General features: G+C 41.4%; 1 protein-coding gene across 1 annotated transcript in view; it reads right to left on the bottom strand.

Annotated features, from left to right (window-relative positions):
* Positions 1-19,531, bottom strand: part of zranb3 (zinc finger, RAN-binding domain containing 3) — a 148,656-nt gene that overhangs the window by 92,474 nt on the left and 36,651 nt on the right. The window contains exons 9-12 of the mRNA XM_075477837.1: positions 13,626-13,745; positions 3,999-4,118; positions 2,570-2,749; positions 2,136-2,309 (exon numbers count right to left, since the gene is read on the bottom strand). Of these exons, the coding sequence (XP_075333952.1) occupies positions 2,136-2,309; positions 2,570-2,749; positions 3,999-4,118; positions 13,626-13,745 (594 nt within the window). The remainder of the gene's footprint in view (positions 1-2,135; positions 2,310-2,569; positions 2,750-3,998; positions 4,119-13,625; positions 13,746-19,531) is intronic.

The raw sequence follows: 19,531 nt of genomic DNA, 5'->3' as shown, positions 1-19,531 counted from the left end.
GCATCATGAGGTTACTACTCATACTCAAACTATCCAAGATGCAACGTAACGTGACGTCGCCGATCGTCATTTCCTGTCAAAACGGCAGTTTCAAAGGTAGCTACAACGAGGGTCGGTTCACTTCCTGTTTTCAAAACAAAAGCACCAATTGTATCGTAATGGCTTTCCCTATGATAAAAGGCAACGGGTATTTTATTTTGTGAAAATAACCGGAAGAGCTAGCTGTAGTAGCGCCGATTTTGTCGGAACAAAATTGTAAATAGCCAGTATTTTGTCAGGTTTTCAACACGTTGGGGATCTAAACGACTACTTTCTCACCTGAAAATGTTTCAAATGTTGCTAAAGTTTGCAGAGTTTAGAGCTTAAGCGAAATCAGCTTAAGTAACACAGCAGCCATGATAAAAATCTCCCTTTTTGTTTTCACTGTCACGAGGAAGTCGTTTCACTTTGAGAGGAGGAAAAGCTGCTTTGTCAGATCAGGATGTAACCTGGCAACGCAGAGAAGAAGAACGAAAACTCCACGACGACTAACGTGGATCAGACTTTTCTCTCCTTCAAAGGGATCACAATAACATCATTTAACATTTAGCAGCACTGGAAAAAAATGCCCCTCCAAAAATAAGTACAAAAACAACAAATAAAAGATGTTTTTGCTTGAAATAAGCAAAAAAATTCTGCCAATGGAACTAGTGAAAATCAACTTGTCAAGATTTCTTGAAATAAGATGTGATATTTGGGACTTTTGAGCTTAAAAACCTCTTCAAATGAAAAAGAAAGCTTTTCCTTTGAAATCCAACTCAAAACAATTTGTTTTCAAGACTTTTTCATTTAACAAGATATTCCAGATGTATTGTCTTCAAACAAGTCCCTATATCTGGCTGAAATAGTGCTTGTTAGGCAGTTGTGTCTTATATTAAGTGTAATGAGATACTTGGACTAGAAATGAGACAAATATACTTGGTAAGACTTTGATGGTTTCTGAGATCACGGGGGTCCAACTTAGGCTCGCTTCCTTCGTCCTTTACACACATTTATTGACAATCTGGAAATCAGAACGAGAATCGGATATTGTGACGGTCTTTGTATCAATAAAGTTATCTTGGATTCATCCCGTCTGAAATTAAAGGAAAGTCGAAGCCAGTTTTCTCTCCTCGTGAATCCAAACACTTACATTCAGGTTGTAATCTGCTTTCTTTTTTAAGCGTTTCTATTATTGTTGAATTAATAGAAACAAAGTGAAGGTTTTTAATGATTATCAGATTTTAATTACAGGTGAAACTAAAGATTTCTCTTTTACTGTTCTGTTTATGCCACTTTTAGTTCAAGATGAGGTTATATCAGAGCCTTTGAGCTTTTTATTTATTTACGAATTACCCTCCTTACACTGGAAAAAATGCCCCTCCAAAAATAAGTTAAAAAAAAACAACAAATAAAAGACGTTTTTGCTTGAAATAAGCAAAAAAAATCTGCCAATGGAACGAGTGAAAATCGGCTTGTCAAGATTTCTTGAAATAAGATGTGATATTTAGGACTTTTGAGATAAAAGTGATCTTGAAATTAGCTTAAAAACCTCTTTAAATGTAAAAAAAAAAAGCTTTTTTCATATGATATGTGACTCAAAACAATTTGTTTTCGAGACTTTTTCATTTAACAAGATATTCCAGATGTATTGTCTTCAAACAAGTCCCTATATCTGGCTGAAATGGTACTTGTTGCACTCGAAAAAAATCTAAATCTTACAAAGTATATTTTTCTCATTGAGTATCTCATTACACTTGATGTAAGACACAACTGCCTAACAAGTAGGCAGTTTTATTAAGTGTAATGAGATATTTTGACTAGAAATTAGACAAATATACTGGGTAAGACTTAGATTTTTTCCAGTGTAATTATTGGGATCCTGTCATGAGACGTAAAATTGAAAAATCAGTCGATCGGTTAAGCATCTTGAGATCATCAGCTGATAAAAGGCGTGAAAACGGATAAAAACCAGATGGAAAAGCAGATGGAAACATGACAATTCTCTTGGCTTCACCGAGCTAAATGATCAAATCAAGCAAGCAACAACGTGTTCATCGTAAAGAGACGACGCTTTACTAAAAGTGGTTCCTATCAACTCTTTTCTGCCAACTCACATGAGTGAAGAACACGTCGTCTTGCACATTTCCTGCTTTCCCCCCAAGGGGCAGCACCGTCTCACTTGGCGTCCACGCGTCGGCAAAGTTAAGGAACTCCCACTTGTCCTTGTCACCCTCATCTGCCTTCAGGTATTCCTTCCTGCCGTTCAGAGTGCTGCCAGTGACAGTTTCCTGAATCAGAATCACTTTATTAATCCCTTGCAGGAAATTCCTTTTTTGCAGTGCCCTCGTTTACAGAAAAAAAAAAAAGATTAAGTCAGGATACAAGTGTGTCGTTGCAGCTTTACCTGAGCAAATACTGTCCAAATATCTAACAAGTTTTTAGCCACATATTTTTCTCACTACTGCATCATTCACATTAACTCCGACATCTTTGAATGCTCAAGCAGCTTTGCATAAATTAGTCCCAGAGTGCTGCCATGATGTCGTACCTTCCTGTTGAGCATTGACCACATGACAGTGTCAAAGGTGCCCTTGGCAATGAGGTAGTGCACGTTGACAGAGGACGTCTGCCCGATGCGGTGGGCGCGATCTTCAGCCTGCTTGATGTGTCCGGGGTTCCAGTAGAGCTCGGCAAACACCACATGGCTGGCAGCGGTGAAGGTCAAACCCTGGAGAGGAGGCAAAAATCGCACATGAGCAGCCAAATCTGAGCAACAAAATACCCAAATCAACAACCTAAAAAGCAACATTCAATGAAATATAAATCTGGTGAAGTCCTTTTTAATAACCAAATTCTATTATTATATTATTATCACTTAATTGCCACGTAAGCACTTCTTTTTGACTGGAATACATTATATTTCAGCACGTGTCGCTCATAAAAAAAAGTGAGTTTCATGAAGTTTATCATGAACATCCATGAAACCAAAATTGTCTTCATTTAAATGATGAATAAACTGAATGCATTGTGTTTGGGGACACTGTGATGGCCGGCTTTGGCACCTCGTCTTCAAAGCTCAGTTCAACCGTCAGAAATCTGGGAGTGACCTTTGACCTTTGATCTGAGGTCAGACAAACAAATGAACAATGTCATCAGGACTTTTTTCCAGCTGCGTCTCCTGGCCAAAGTTAAAATGTATTTAAGTCGTCATGACCTTGAGAAAGCCATCCATGCCCTGATAAGTTGAAGGTCAGACTTATGTCGGCGTCTCCCAGTCTTCTCTCAGTGGCCTTCAGCTGGTGCAGAACGCTGCTGCCCGTCTTTTAACCAACACCAACAGACGTGTGCACATCACTCCTGTTCTTAACTCCCTCCATTGGCTTCCTGTCCTTTATAGAACTGATTTTAAACTTTTAATGTTTGTTTTTAAAGCTCTTAACGGCCTCGCCCTATCATATTTCTCTGAGCTTTTAACAGTCCTGGTAGAGCTCTGAGGTCAACAGATCAGTTTCTGCTGGAAGTGCCCAGGTCAGAACACAAACCCTGGGGTGAGCGAGCCTTTTCCCAAAGCTGCCCCCAGGCTCTGGAATAAGCTCCCCGTCCAGCTGCGTCTTATTTCTGACCTGGGCCTCTTCACATCTAGGCTAAAAACCTACTTATTTAGGATGGCTTTTAATACCCAGTAGTATGATGACACTTTTATCTTATTTGATTTTGTTGTATTTTATTGCTTTCACTGTTCTTTTATTTGTTTTTACTTTATTTATTACCTGCTGTAAAGCACATTGGTACATCGTAAGGATTGTTTGTAAAGGGCTGTAGAAATAAAATACATTTACATCCTAATTGTGACGTGTCATTTATTTCTAATACCACCAGTAGAGTTGCACAGACTGACACCAACAGCACACTGGAGCTGTTGGTAGCTAATCGTTTGTCCCGTATGCCTGAATGTTAGTGATGCAGTATGTCGGTACCTGTCCAGCTGCTTGGATGCTCAGGACGGCCACTCGGATTTCTGGGTCATTCTGGAATTTATGGACCAACTGGATTCTTTCCGACGACGGCACGCTGCCGTCAATTCTGATGTAACCAGCCTGTCAGAAAAGAGGCGAGACGCCATTTGATATTCAGTTCCTAAAACAAGGCAGTTGCAGCATGCTGAAGTAACTACAAAACATATGCATTTCATTCAGAGCGCAGCTTTAAACATTTTGTGTATCAAAGCTGCATTATTAACAATAGATGAATGGTTATTAACAATAATAACAGTTTTTTCCAAAAATTACAACAGCTGTTCCAATCACTTACATTTAAACACAGACTCTCCGTATAAACTGCTTACACCAGCCAGCTATTACAAAAACAGAAGCCTTGATAAACCCTCTGAGTGAAATCTGCCTAGCCCTTGCTAACCCCATAGCTAACCCGCTAACTTACAGAAAAAGTGTGGTTTGGGGCTACTAAATATGCCAGATATTTCCCAAAAAAGTTTAAGGAGAACAAAACAGAGCTAAAAGAAGACTCAAAATTGGACTTATATATGTTTTATCCTAACATACATACAGTCAAAATTAAATAAATTGTTTGTTTTTGTGGTTTGTTACAGCAACTAGCAACCGTTTACTAAAGTTAGCTAACAGTTGCTAGCTTTAGGAGGTGTGTGAGTGAGTGCTCTTTCAGCTCAACTTCAAGTTTTCTCTTTTACATATGAAAACAGTCTGTTGTAGTTGTGTAATCAAACAGGGGCCAAACCAGTAACTCAGTTAAGCAGCAACACCTGTTATCATTAGCTTGGAGAAGCTATGAGTCATATCAAACAAGGCTAAAACAAAACTGCTGTGTCCTGAATAAAAGCGGGATGTGTCTGGATGACTGAATGAAAGTTTTCATGTGTTTGAGGTTGTCCTTTATGTACAAATACATACATAATAACTGGATGAAATTGGGTAAATATGGCCGTCTGCACCTTCTACTCAATGGGATTGAGGTTCATACTTTAAAAAAGGGACGGTATTGTCCACCTCTAAAAAGCTGCTACAGATATGTGGTGGGACAATAAAGGAGAGTAGAATTTCATTAACCTTTATTTTATACTGAAGATATTTCAGAAAGAAATGAGTAAATGGGTCCGCCATAGAAAACCAGGCAGCAACAATGAATTAGGCATTGCAAATAAAATGAGAACACCGCAAATAACACAATATTTTGTGGCACTGTAAAACCAAACAAAGACGGCAGCGGCTGCACATCCATTAAAAGTGAACTTGAACTTGACATTCACCGAGCTGCTAATGCAGTGTGACGACTGCACACTTTTGATTTTGGTCCATCAGTCCTGCAGAGCGACACAGCGGCCGCTCCCCCATGTGAATGCAACTATGACTGCATGAATGTGAAGAAGAACACAGATCTGTTCCACTATTCCTGACAATATAAAGAGTGTTTACTGAGTTTTTGGCGGTTTAAACAACATCATGAGACCATAAAGCATTCACAAACCAATCTGATACTTTAATAGATGTTTACCTATTGATTCAGTGACTAAATATATTCGTTTAACACATTCAGAATCTTATAAAAAAAAAACTTGAAGGCAATTTGACCCCAGGTGAGACACAGGAAGGTGTGCAGCAGAGAAACAGTGATTGGAACACAGTCACTTCTCTCTGCCAAGCTTCTCACCACACTGCGTTGCTTGTCGTTCCTTTTTTTAGCTCATCTCTGTTAATTGGTGATCGCGAGCGTCTCAAGGAAGGATGTGTTATCACACGTCACCCCGCCACCTTGCATTCACACGACAACTTCTCGACCCCAGCAACACACACACAAACACAGACACTCCTGAACTGTTTCACAGGTTGCCGGCACCAAACGAAGAGAAATCATTCGCTTGTAATGAGTAGAGGAAAAACTTGAGGCACAGGCTGTGGCAGCAAAGTTTACTTTCTGCCAGAGAAAAAAAAAAAAAAAGAGATTTCTTAAAGAATTGGAGATTATTAGATAAGACCTACATAATTATTCTAATGCTTCACCTGCATTAAACTGTACGCCTGACCTGGAAGCAGAAGATTCAATAATTCATGGCGGCTAACATCTGCTGTAAGTACAAGCTCAACTTGTGAGACCAGACATCATTAGTCTGTCGAAGTTAATCGCGACTATGACTGGGATTTGACTTATGAATACTGCAGGACTGTGGATGAAAGTGTGAAACTAAAACGTGGAGCCAATTAGCTCTGTAAACAGCCTGTCAGAAAAGAGGTGAGACGCTGAATTTGATATTCAGTTCCTAAAACAAGGCAGTTGCACCATGCTGAAGTAACTACAAAACATATGCATTTCATTCAGAGCGCAGCTTTAAACATTTTGTGTATCAAAGCTGCATTATTAACAATAGATGAATGGTTATAAACAATAATAACAGTTTTTTCCAAAAATTACAACAGTTGTTCCAATCACTTACATTTAAATACAGACTCAGTATAAACTGCTTATATAATTCCCCCCCCCAGCCAGCTATTACAAAAACAGAAGCTTTGATAAACCCTCTGAGTGAAATCTGCCTAGCGCTAGCTAACCCCTTAGCTAGCCTGCTAGCTAGCCCGCTAGCTAACAGAAAAAGTGTGGTTTGGAGCTCCTAAATATGCCAGATATTTCCCAAAAAGGTTGAAGGAGAACAAAGCAGAGCTAAAAGAAGACTCAATATTGGACTTATGTTTTATTCTGACATGCATCCAGTCAAAATTAAATAAATTGTTTGTTTGTTTTTGTGGTTTGTTACGGGTACATGCTGCCATTCCGACTTACCGACATTACGACATTGACGTTCAATTGTCGGAATGGTGACATTTTTTTAAGAAATGAAACGTCCCGTCATTCCGAATTTCATTTTTTCTTTTGTCGGAATGGCGGTATGATTTTTTCTTTTCAACATACCACCATTCCGACACGCGATTTCAGCACCACACGCGTGGACAGCTCGCCATGCAATAATAGGGCTGCACCAGCTACAAATGCCCGAGAGAGAGACATTCCAACACGCAAGTCAAGCAAGACTGATCGCACCCACTCAGAAATTTACTGATGATGAGGGCTGACGAGGGGCTCATTGTGTAGCCAATATTTCATTTGGCAGTGTAAAACGGATGCTATTTGTTTTTGTGAAAATTGCCTCAATTTATTTTACCTTAAAGGTAGGGTAGGAGATCCTGGATTTTGAGTCCAGCGAAGCTGCATTTTAAAAATACACCGGTAAAAAGTCCCAACCCTTTTCTTCACTTTTCCCCTGAAGCCACGCCTCTAGAGTACATGAACGCGCACGAGCACGAAGGTGCACGAGCGCTGTTCTGACAGCAAGCATCGATCGTTGCCGTATTTAGTATTTAGTTTATGCTAACTATACGTTTAATAATGCTAGGTGCTAGCCAAGCTGGCTCTAGTTTAGCTTCCTGCCAAGCTTCGTTCACGGAGCAGGGTACGCGCACAGGGGGAAGGAGGGGGAGGGAGGGGCAGGTTGCAGTTTGATAGACGGCATCAGTATCCAATCATTGTGAACGGTCCGTTCACAATGATTGGATACTGTTTTTCCTAGATTGTACGTTCTAGAGGCCACTAAAACTTTTCATATTTGTGTCAAAACTTTTAATTAATTGGTTGCAATGGGGGTGTGAAGAGTATTTCAAGCAATATGTAAAAAAATGTTCCACAAAAAGATCCCCTACCCTGCCTTTAAACCACTGAGAATGCTGTCAAAGTGAAGCCTCACAACAGCTGGTAGGCTATATCTTTATCAGGACAATGGACACTTGGGTTCACTGGCAGATAAACTTCAACCGCACCGTGATTTCAGCACCACATGCGTGGACAGCTCGTCGTGCGTCAAATAATAGGCCACCAGCTGGAAACGCACGAGAGAGAGAGAGAGAGAGAGAGAGAGAGAGAGAGAGAGAGAGAGAGAGAGACCTAGGCCTACCTGAACCTGGAACATGTGTGTCTGTTCACGCGCTTTAAGTTGAGAAGTGAGAGTGAGAGTTCTCCATTCTGTCTTTTTGTTTCTTTATTTGTTTCCTTTGGTGAGTGCCGCACCTTTAACTGGGCCAGCCTGAGTCGGGAGAATAGGCTACACCATTACTTGTAGCTTTACGTTTGCTGTGCCAAAGGTGTGACCAAGTTTGCGTGCCGTGTCAAGTGGGGGTTTTCTCTACATGAATAAGTTTTCACTAGTGTGGTTGCTGTGCCTATTCAGTGTGTTTATGTTGCTAATTAAATGATTCCCGACATTCAAAGACACATCAACGCACTGAGCTACAGTAGGCCTAATAGTAGGCTAATAGGCCTAGAAATATGAAGATCGATTTCTCCATTCATTCTTCAGAATAGCCTACATGCAAGTGTTATATAGGCTACTGACGGACAGCTGAGATTCTCCACTTCCCAATGCAATGCCTCGTCGCTGACATGATGTAGATAGGCCAGGCCTATATTATACGGTCCTCCAGCAATGAAGCCAAGAAGCGGAGATGCGCATCGCAAAGACAGCACAGCACCAGAAAACCAGCAAATGCAATGTGTAGCCTATGTTAACGTGGGAGTTAAGATGCAAAAAAAGATCAAATCTTGTGGTATCAAAGTGTCGGAATGGTGGTACCAAACTGCCGGTATGGCGGGATGTCGCAGTGGCGTCATGTCTGAGTGACGGGATGTCGGAATGCCAGTTGCATACCGTTTGTTACAGTAACTAGCAACCGTTTGCTAAAGCTAGCTAACAGTTTTGGAGATTATTAGATAAGACCTACATAATTATTCCAATGCTTCACCTGTATTAAACTGTACACCTGACCTGGAAGCAGAAGATTCAATAATTCATGACGGCTAACATCTGCTGTAAGTACAAGCTCAACTTGTGAGACCAGACATCATTAGTCTGTCGAAGTTAATCGCGACTATGACTGGGATTTGACTTATGAACGCTGCAGGACTGTGGATGAAAGTGTGAAACTAAAACGTGGGGCCAATTAGCTCTGGAGCGCGAGCAAGAGCTGGAGTGAAATATCAAGTCAGTCTGCACATTTCTTATTACTCTGTTACCTTTAATAGGCAGTGGAAGACCTGGAAGCAAATTTGAAAATATCTAATGTAAATGACGAGAATGAACATATGTGGCAAAATTAGACATCATTATCTAATTTTAAACCACTTTGTGATGGTTTCATAAAAAACAATCAGTTATTTATGACTGATTTCCTGCTGAGAAACGCTTTGAAACTATGAATATATGAAAAAAAAAAAAAGGAATGGTTACAGTTTTATCACACTGAACTGGTTTGTTTCTTACTGATGTGGAAAAAGAACAGTACACCAACAATTCTAGTGCTTTCCATATCATTACACCATGTCATTATCAATTCAACAAAGATTTAATCAAAAAAGTGAGTCCTTCCTTACTGCATCCACAGGAATGAAGTAGCAGCCAGGTGTTACTAATCAAATTAACTTAACTAATTGGTCATTAGTAAGTGTGAGCACCTCTGGAGCATTCAGGTGTGTGTGAACCCGATGCCAAGGAGGAAAGACATCAGCAGCTGTTGCTGCCCATCAATCTGGGAAGGGTTATAAGGCCGTTTCCAAACTATCTGGAGTCCATCGTTCTACAGAGAGAAATATTATTCACAGGACAGCTGTCAATCTTCCCAGGAGTGGACGTCCCAGCAAGGTCACCCCAAGGTCAGAAACCCAAGAGCTACATCTCAGACTCTGCAGGCCTCAGTCAGCATGTTAAAGGTTAAAGGTCACCCCAAGGTCAGAAACCCAAGAGCTACATCTCAGACTCTGCAGGCCTCAGTTAGCATGTTAAAGGTTAAAGGTCACCCCAAGGTCAGAAACCCAAGAGCTACATCTCAGACTCTGCAGGCCTCAGTTAGCATGTTAAAGGTTAAAGTTCATGACAGCACAGTTAGAAACAGAGTGAACAAGTATGGCTTGTTTGGAAGGGCTGCAGGAGAAAGCCTCTTCTCTCTAAAAAGAACATGGCAGCACAGCTTAGGTTTGCAAAGCTGCATCTGAACAAACCAAAAGACTTCTGGAACAATGTCCTTTGGACAGACCAGACCAAAGTGGAGATGTTTGCTCATAATGCACAGCAGCACGTTTGGAGGAAACCAAACACAGCATATCAGCATAAACACCTCACACCAGCTGTCAAGCACGGTGGTGGAGGGCTGATGATCTGGGCTGGTTCTGCAGCCACAGGACCTGGGCACCTTGCAGTCACTGAGTCCACCATGAACTCCTCTGGATACCAAAGTGTTCTAGAGTCAGATGTATGTCTCAATAATTGAATAAATTAAACAACATTGATATGAAGACCTTTACATTATTTCAAAATCAAAAACAGACAATTGGCTCTAATATAAGTTTAAGAGTTCATAAAAGAATATTTTGAATATTTCTCCTTCAAACTCAACCCCATCCTGGAGCGGGACGTACACACTTCCCTGCAGAAACCAGCAGCTGAGGCACAACAAGCCTCTTCTGGCAGAGCTGCTGGAAGCACAATACCCTCTTGATTAAAGAGGCACGCCTACAATTTAGTGTGGGAGCCTCATCATGGATGTGATTGTCAGGGCGATGTGAGGCTTTCATTCATTCCTTTCGACGATTGTTATTTTTTGGAGAACAATGATACACAAAATACCCATTTCAACCTATCAATGCATCTACGTATGTATCCTGGGCTATACCAAGTACCTTTTTACCATTTTTAGGGCTGGGCAACGATTAAAATTTTTTAATCTAATTAATCACATGATTTCCCTGATTAATCACGATTTATCGCATTTGTACGCAAAATCCAAAAAATTTATTCAAAAGTAGTGTATAGCTTTTAGCATTTAGTTTTATTTTAAATGTGCTGCCATATGAATGAAAGTGCCATAACATTTGTTGTGCAAACACACTTTAACATCAGCATGTTTCTGTAGTTTTTATGTAGAAGCCTCGCTCCACTGTCTGTTTCCTTGAATGACTTGCTCCTATCAGTTGTGTGTTTTGCCTTTAAGTGATATTTTAGACTGGAACTACTACGCTGAGAAGACAATTCAACTTGGCAGTGTTTACAGATGACTTTGGTTCTGTCGACTCCGCCGTCTGGAAGAACTTTAAAATGAAAATGGCCGAGTAAAAGTTCCGTACCCTTCTCCAGGTTTGGTGGATCCACCGATTACTTTCTTTTCTGGTTCCACAGCAGACAGCAACAGACTTTTACAAAATAAAAGCCTGTGAGCAACAGACTTTTACAATAATAAAATAAATAATAAAACAGGGGTGGTCCGTGGCGTAGTGGGTTGAGCAGGCGCCCCATGTACAAGAGGCTATAGTCCTCGCTGCAGCTGGCGAGTCCCGTATCGAACGGCCCTGTGCTGCGTGTCGTTCCCCCTCTCTCTGCCCCCTGCTTCCTGTCTCTTTGAACTTTCCTATCCAATAAAAGGCACAAAAGCCCCCCCATTAAAAAAAAAAAAAAATATTATTTAGTTTTTCTTTTAAATAAAACCTGCGTTATGGTGTCTCCTTGAGGCTGCGTCCTGTACCTCCACCTCTCTTAGAGCCCTGATCACCTCCTGCCTTCCCCTCTCTGTTTCACAACACACTAATAATCCTATAGTCATAAACACCCTTAAAATATGGGTTCAACTTAGACGTCACTTTGGGTTCAAGCACCTTCTTCATCTAAGTCCCATCCACAATAATCACCTCTTCCCTCCAGCCAGGTTAGACTCTGAATTTAGTCTTTGGAAGAGACGAGGCATTTATAATTTTAAGGATATGTACATAGACTCTACTTTTGCAAGCTTTGATGATCTGATGCGTAAATTTGACCTTCCTCGGTCTAGCCTGTTTCGATATTTCCAAGTCCGCCACTTCATTCAACGTCACGATCCCGATTTTCCATGCATAACACCATCTTCTGGTCTAGATGATCTGTTGGAATCTCCCTTTAGCCCTAAAGGACTCATCTCAAGAATTAATGATTGTATAGCTTCCTTTAAAAAAATAACACTGGCAAAAATTAAAGCAGACTGGGTGGATGAGCTGGGGGAGGACTTCGGAGAGGAGGTGTGGGAGAGCGCCCTTTTAAGAGTGAACGATAGTTCTTCCTGTGCTAAACTAAACATCATACAGTTCAAGGTTCTACATCGTATCCACTACTCCAAGGCAAGACTGGCCAAAATATTTCCAAACACTGATGCAGGTTGTGACTGGTGTCGGAACACTCCTGCTGATTTAACGCACATGTTTTGGTCCTGTCCAGCCTTGGCAAACTATTGGTCTACTATTTTTAAAACGTTGTCAGAAGCACTGAATATTGACATTCAACCCAACGCAGCTATGGTCATATTTGGTATCACGGATAGAAGGTATGCATCATTAAAGAAATGTTATAAAAATATAATTGCTTTCACAACGTTGCTTGCACGTAGAAGAATATTATTGCACTGGAAGGCGAAAAATACACCCAAAGTGTCCTTATGGTTTAGTGACCTAGCACAATTTATACAATTGGAAAAAATAAAATATGCTCTCAGAGGGTCCAGGGGCAAATTCTTTTCTGTTTGGGATCCGGTATTAAAGTATCTTGGTAAACTTAAAACTCTGCCCACTTGTTAAACACTTAGCGGCCACCAGGCATTTGTGTTGTGATTGTGATTAATTTCATATGGATCAGATCGTGTTTGGTGCATAGCTCTTATTGTAATATTGTATACATATGGATGTATGCATACTTTTTTTTTTTTTTTTTTTTTTTTTTTTTTTTTTTCTTCTCTCTCGACTGTGATTAGTTTTAATTATTATTATCTCCTTTTCTTATTCTTTTAAAATTAAATTGGAGTGGTGTCCAACATGTTCCGGGGGGGGGGGGGGGGGGGTGTTAGTCAATGTAAGTATATATATAAGTATAAAAATGAGCATTGTATGTGTACTTATATATTATGTCCTTAAAGCTCAATAAAAAATATATTTAAAAAAAAAAAAAAAAACCTGCGTTAAAGGGATAGTTCGCCTCTTGACATGAAGCTGTATGACATCCCATATTAGCAATATCATTTATGAACATTTTCTTACCCCCTGCTGCGTCCTGTGAGCCGAGTTCCAGCCTCGTTTTGGTGTTGATGAAGGTAGTCCGGCTAGTTGGCTGGGGTTTAAAAAATAAAGCGTTTTGCTTCTCAAAACAATATGCGTTCAAAAGAGTAATACATTTGCATCACAAAATCGTTCTCCAGGAAAAAGTCAGACCTCACAATCGCTTGGCCCTATTTTCTCTCCCTTCGTATCGCGTACTATCCCTTTAAGGCTAATAAGAGGTAATTAAATTAGTTCGATGGAAGTCGTGTTTGCGATGTGTTCAAGTGCTATTTTTTTTGTTCAGAAGCTTGAAATGAGGGGCCATGAAAATGTTCATAAATGATATTGCTAATATGGGATGTCATACAGCTTCATGTCAAAAGAGGCGAACTATCCCTTTAACACGATAATAACGAGTTAACTCGCCCAGCCCTAACCATTTCATGATAGATTTTTGGAAGTGGCAGTTGCCTGAGGTTTACCTTGGCCTCGATGGCGGCTTCGGTGCAGGCCTGCAGCATGGTGAGGTGGTGGGCGAACACCAGGAACTTCAGCTGCTCTGCCTCCAGCATCATCTTAATGTAGTCCTTCACGGCTCCCGCCTGGACGCACACAGAAGCAGACACAGATGAAAGAGAGGCCCCCAATCCATCCCTTTGCTGCTCAACCACACACAGAGGAGCCGGCGAGATCGGCGAAGCAGTCAATTAATCACAGCAGAATCCTTTCTGTGTGATCGATTCACTATTGAACACCACGGATCCAGACTTTAAAGGGAAGCACACGGCGACTGGGCTGCGTCCGTCAGCTCGCAGATCAGGTGAGAAAGTCAATAACTCTACAATTGTCTGTGCTCTTCTGAGTTTGGTAAGAAAATCCACCTTTTCACAGAACAACTTTATAGTATTTAGGAAATATAAACAGCTTAAAAACATTGTTTCAGGGGATAGAAAGACAGAAAAGTTTATAAATCTCAGGTAATCAGAATTATTGGTGACGGGAATAAAAGGTGGTTCATCACTATGTGCCAAACTCTGTCAGAGAATCATTATTAAGATAAATAAATGAATAAATACTTCTCAGTCCAAGACCACAAGGAACTTTGGTCTTTCTTTCCACTATTATGCAGACGATTTACACATTTATCTACCATTGAAGCCAAACAGTAACAGTGCACAATGTTCTTTGTTTAATTGCATTGCTGATATTAAGCAGTGGTCGGACCAACACTTTCTTCATTTAAATGAAAAAACTGAATGCATTGTGTTTGGGGACACTGTGACGGCCGGCTTTGGCACCTTGTCTTCAAAGCTCAGTTCAACCTTCAGAAATCTGGGAGTGACCTTTGACCTTTGATCTGAGGTCGGACAAACAAATGAACAATGTCGTCAGGACTAGTTTTTTCCAGCTGCGTCTCTTGGCCAAAGTTAAAATGTATTTAAGTGGTCATAACCTTGAGAAAGCCATCCATGCCCTGATAAGTTCAAGGTTGGACTATTGCAATGCGCTTTATGTTTCCCAGTATGTTTTTATGTTTAATTTAATTTAATTTTTTTATATTTTATTTTTTTTAACTTATTTTATATATATATTTTTTTATATTTTTTTCAATTTATCATTTTTTTTTATGTCTTTATGTCTCCCAGTCTTCTCTCAGTGGCCTTCAGCTGGTGCAGAACGCTGCTGCCCGTCTTTTAACCAACACCAACAGACGTGTGCACATCACTCCTGTTCTTAACTCCCTCCATTGGCTTCCTGTCCTTTATAGAACTGATTTTAAACTTTTAATGTTTGTTTTTAAAGCTCTTAACGGCCTCGCCCCATCGTATTTATCTGAGCTTTTAACAGTCCTGGTAGAGCTCTGAGGTCAACAGATCAGTTTCTGCTGGAAGTGCCCAGGTCAGAACACAAACCCTGGGGTGAGCGAGCCTTTTCCCAAAGCTGCCCCCAGGCTCTGGAATAAGCTCCCCGTCCAGCTGCGTCTTATTTCTGACCTGGGCCTCTTCACATCTAGGCTAAAAACCTACTTATTTAGGATGGCTTTTAATACCCAGTAGTATGATGACACTTTTATCTTATTCGATTTTGTTGTATTTTATTGCTTTCACTGTTCTTTACTTGTTTCTACTTATTCTTCTCTTTATTTATAACCTGCTGTAAAGCACTTTGGTACACCGTAAGGATTGTCTGTAAAGGGCTGTAGAAATAAAATACATTTATTAGGTGACGTCTTTTCCGTCTCCTCAGACCTCATCTGTGTGTATGAAGCCACATTTGACCGGCCTGCCTGCAGTCCACATCTGTCCACATCTGTCTCCTGTTGAACATGTACAGAGCATCATGACGAGGAGAACCAGACAACAACAAACACGGACTGTCGAGCAGCTGAAATCTTGTTTTCAGCCAGAAGGGACCCAGATTCCTCTGAAAAACTGCAGCTTTTAGTCTCCTCAGTTCCCTAAAAACCATTAAAAAGTGTCATGAAAGGAAGCTGATGGAACACGATGGGAAACATGACCGGATAACAACTTTGACTGAATGTTGCTGCATCACATTTTCTAGTTGTTTATATTTTTCTAAATGCAATAAAGTTGCGGTTGAAGACAGTTTCTGTTCCACATCGGTTAAAGAAAATAAAGTTTTTGTTGCACTTAAGATAAAATGGAGTTTGTATATGATTTATATACGAGGGGCTGATATTTTAGGAGACTTTCCTTTGTTATTTATCATTAATATAATTGTTATGACTATTTTTTTCCTCTCCTAAAAAGAAGTTCTGGGCTCGTTACCCATCAAAGTTGTAAAAGTTTGCTCTATTTTTTCCTTTTTCCATCCACAGCCGGCATTTTTTACCCCTATTAGTCTTGTTTTATTTATAAAGTCAAGTGGTAACAATGCCTTAAAAACACCAGAGACTAAATCTAACCGACTCTTGCTTGTTCCCCTTGAAGTCTCTGACCTTGATTGACTATGTGGAGCTGATAGAGTAAAAAAAGAAACCAGCACAGGAGCGAGCGAGCGCACTGCGCCCCTGCAGATATCCGTGGCCATCATTTCCCCGTGCGTGACTGTTCCCGGTGCCTTCTGCAGAGCTGGAGAGGATGTGCTGTACGAGCGTGTCATTGAGCATCCGGACTCGGCTCATTTCAGAGCCCCGGGGCCACGAGGCAGCCAGGAATAGCACCAACTAGTGAGAAACACTGAGGTTTGATTTGAGTCAAACAGATCCCTTACAAGGCGGTTTTGGAGACAGGCCTTTCTCTGCGGTGTGGATCCAACCCCTAAAATCCCCCCCCCCCCCCACACCCCCTGAAACCTGACAACCTCTGCAGCCGTCACACCTGCTCTGGTGGGAGAACCTCCACTTTGCCGCGCTGATAATTAGCCGATGCACCTGATAATGAATCTGTCCGCCAGGCCTGCCGACCCCGTTCTGATCTGAGGGGTCCTCATTACTGACGGCCTGGCTTCGCCGGCTTCCTTCCGCCGAGTTTAATTAGTGCACAAACTTCTCGGCTGTCTGAAGCGGGCCCGTTATCTCGCTTTAAAGTCCAGCATCAGAGCTGTCCTCTCTGGGTAATTGGGAGCAGATGCTTGGCGGGTAAAGCAACAAAAATACCCCAAAGGCAGCTTGGCAGGTCTGTCGCCAGGCGGACTGGCAGGCAGGGGCCCGAGATGCTCGTCAGAGTGACATAGATGTGCAAAACTATCACACCATTCCCCCCCTCTGGATGATCCAGAAAAAGAAGAAGAAGAAAGCGAGGCCCTTTTTTTTCTGAAGTGGTGAAAGTGTTTCTGACTCTCAGAACCGATCGGGGAGGAAATGAGACCGGGCCGGCAGCGTCGGCTTTGAGGTGGGGGGGCTTTGTAATGAAAGGAGGTCCAGTGTTCGGCTAAACTGAGCAGAAATCCAATCAGCAAACAACAGCAAGTGCAAAAGAGAGCCGAGCCGGGAGGCAGGCTGAGCGAGGAGCGAGTCAGTGATTGCGTTCGGTGGTTATCTCCGGTCTTTGTTAACCTCGGGGCCGCGCTCCTCACAGCTGAGGGCGTTCGGCTAATTGAGAGGAATACCAGTCCTTGAACATGGCAGATGATTGTAGGGGGTACTTTAACTAGAGGAACTGTTTCCTTTATCACACATATAAAGAGAGTGAGGAGCAGCCTGTTCTCAGAGCAAAGGAAGCAGATCAGAACGTGGCTGCAGGTTAGATTCTCGTGGCTCTGACCCCCAGCCTTGCTCATACTGTACGAGTCCAGCCACCTTCCCACACTGCTTATTTCTCTCTCATTAACAAAAAAAAAAAAAAAACATCTCTTGAAACTGAGAGCGGACCGAGTTTCCATAGCAACAACATCACAGAGATGCTATTTTAGTGCGGCGTGCATCTTCGATACAAGGTGTAATCACGCTACGGTGGACGCAACCGAATAACACCTCGGTTATAACTCCCTACTTTGTCTAAGTGCTTTCACTGGTGACCATTAGGCTCGGTTACCGTGGCAACGCTTTCCCCATGAGATCTCGCTGAGTGGTTGGCCAAGCGGTCTGAGAATGATGCTGTGCCATCAGTTCACCGTTTTTCCTGTAGAAACGAAGGCGAATTAAAAACAACGTGACTTTTAAGCCATTTAAATCGGTTTCTGGATGATTTAGGTCGATGGATCCAAATGATTCGCCTCATTTTTTACCTAAAAAAGGTAAAGAAAATGCATATATACGCACGTCTAATGCATGTGAAGGGTCCGTGATTATATCAGACTTTTTTTTACTTGTTACATAAAAGGTTCAAATGAATTACCGAATAAAAGATTTCCATCTTGACTGCATTGTACAGATATTTCAAGACAAACTCACGGCTGTTCTATAATAAACTGCAAACTGGTTGAAAAGCTGAATGTCTTTAGTTGTCCTGAGAGTAATTAACCATTTACTGTAAGTAAAAGGGAAAATATCCAATCCTCTACATGCTGTATTTTATCTTTACACACAGTGACCCACTGGGACACGTGTCTGATCTTTTTAAACTTAAAAAGTACTCCGTTTTGCATATATAATTAGCATAAATGTATATTTTACTCTTTAAATTTATACAATAAATATTAAAAGGATGTACTGAGGGAGGCACTTCTGAATTTTTCTGGAACAAGGGGCCGGGGTGCTCCTGTCCTACTTGTGATCGCAGCTCGCTGCAACCAGATCCGAGTGCATTAAGCACAAATGCTCCAGAATAACAAGTTTCTCCTGCAGTTTCTAGATGTTTCACCACTGAAGCCTCTTCACTTTTCAAGCCGGGCCTGATGCTCCTTCAGCCAGAAAGGGAGGTAGTAACTGAAGCTAAATGGAGCCGCCTGGTAGATCTATGCTTACACACATCAAGCAGCCAACGCACGGCTGATTCCATGTGTTTAAGGACACAGTGATGTAGGGCTGAGCCTCTTCTGTTTTTCACCTGTAGGATGCAACCGATATGAAAGAAGCAAATCATTTGTGGCAGAATAAATCCAGCTCAATGCTTTGAAGATGTGACTAAATACAGAAGCCTTTGGCCTCCGAACAGCTACCAAAAGTAGGTGCCTAAATGTTCAATTTTTCCATTTAATCAAACTCTTCTCAAACAGGAAGTCATGTTTCATACGGTCTATTTTCAGTTGTGGATTAATACCCTGAGGGTGCTTTATTGAGAATATATCAGCGAGGTTTTGTATGTGTTCTGGAGTAAAGATAAACAATGAGCATGTTTATCAGAGGATTCAGAGGATCTGGAGACATCTCTGTGGCCTTCAGGCCCTCAGGCAGCTCTGCATTAAAAACAGACCTGATTCTGTCCTGGAAATCACTGCCTGGACTCAGGAACACTTCCAGGAATCATGTTAATAATGTTAAAAATGTGAAAAATGTTAAGATAAAATTATATAAAATAACTGAAGGTGAGATGTTTGAATATTTAATGGATAATATGAGCTCATCTTGAATCTGATGGAAGCGACACGTCTCAGAAAAGTTGGGACAGGAGCAACAAAAGGCTGGAAAAGTGAGTGAAACTAAGAGGAAACAGCTGGAGGACCATGTTGGGACTCATTAGGTTAATTCGCAATGGGCCAGTGACATGATTGAGTATAAAAAGAGCACCTTCGAGAGGCAGAGTCTCTGATTCTGTCCTGGAAATCACTGCATGGACTCAGGAACACTTCCAGGAATCATGGTCTGAACACAGCTCAGCGTAACATCCACAGATGCAGGTTAGAGCTCCATCAGGCAGAGAAGAAGCCACATGTGAACATGACCCAGAAACTCTGCCGTCTCCTCTGGACCAAAGCTCATTTAAAATGGACTGAAGAGGAAAACTGTTCTGTGGTCAGATGGATCAGAACCATGGACACTGCGTCC

This window comes from Odontesthes bonariensis, chromosome 11 (assembly GCF_027942865.1).
Source record: "Odontesthes bonariensis isolate fOdoBon6 chromosome 11, fOdoBon6.hap1, whole genome shotgun sequence".
Taxonomy (NCBI): Eukaryota; Metazoa; Chordata; class Actinopteri; order Atheriniformes; family Atherinopsidae; genus Odontesthes; species Odontesthes bonariensis.
Note: the sequence above shows the minus strand (reverse complement) of the source record. Positions and strands in the feature narration are given on the sequence as shown.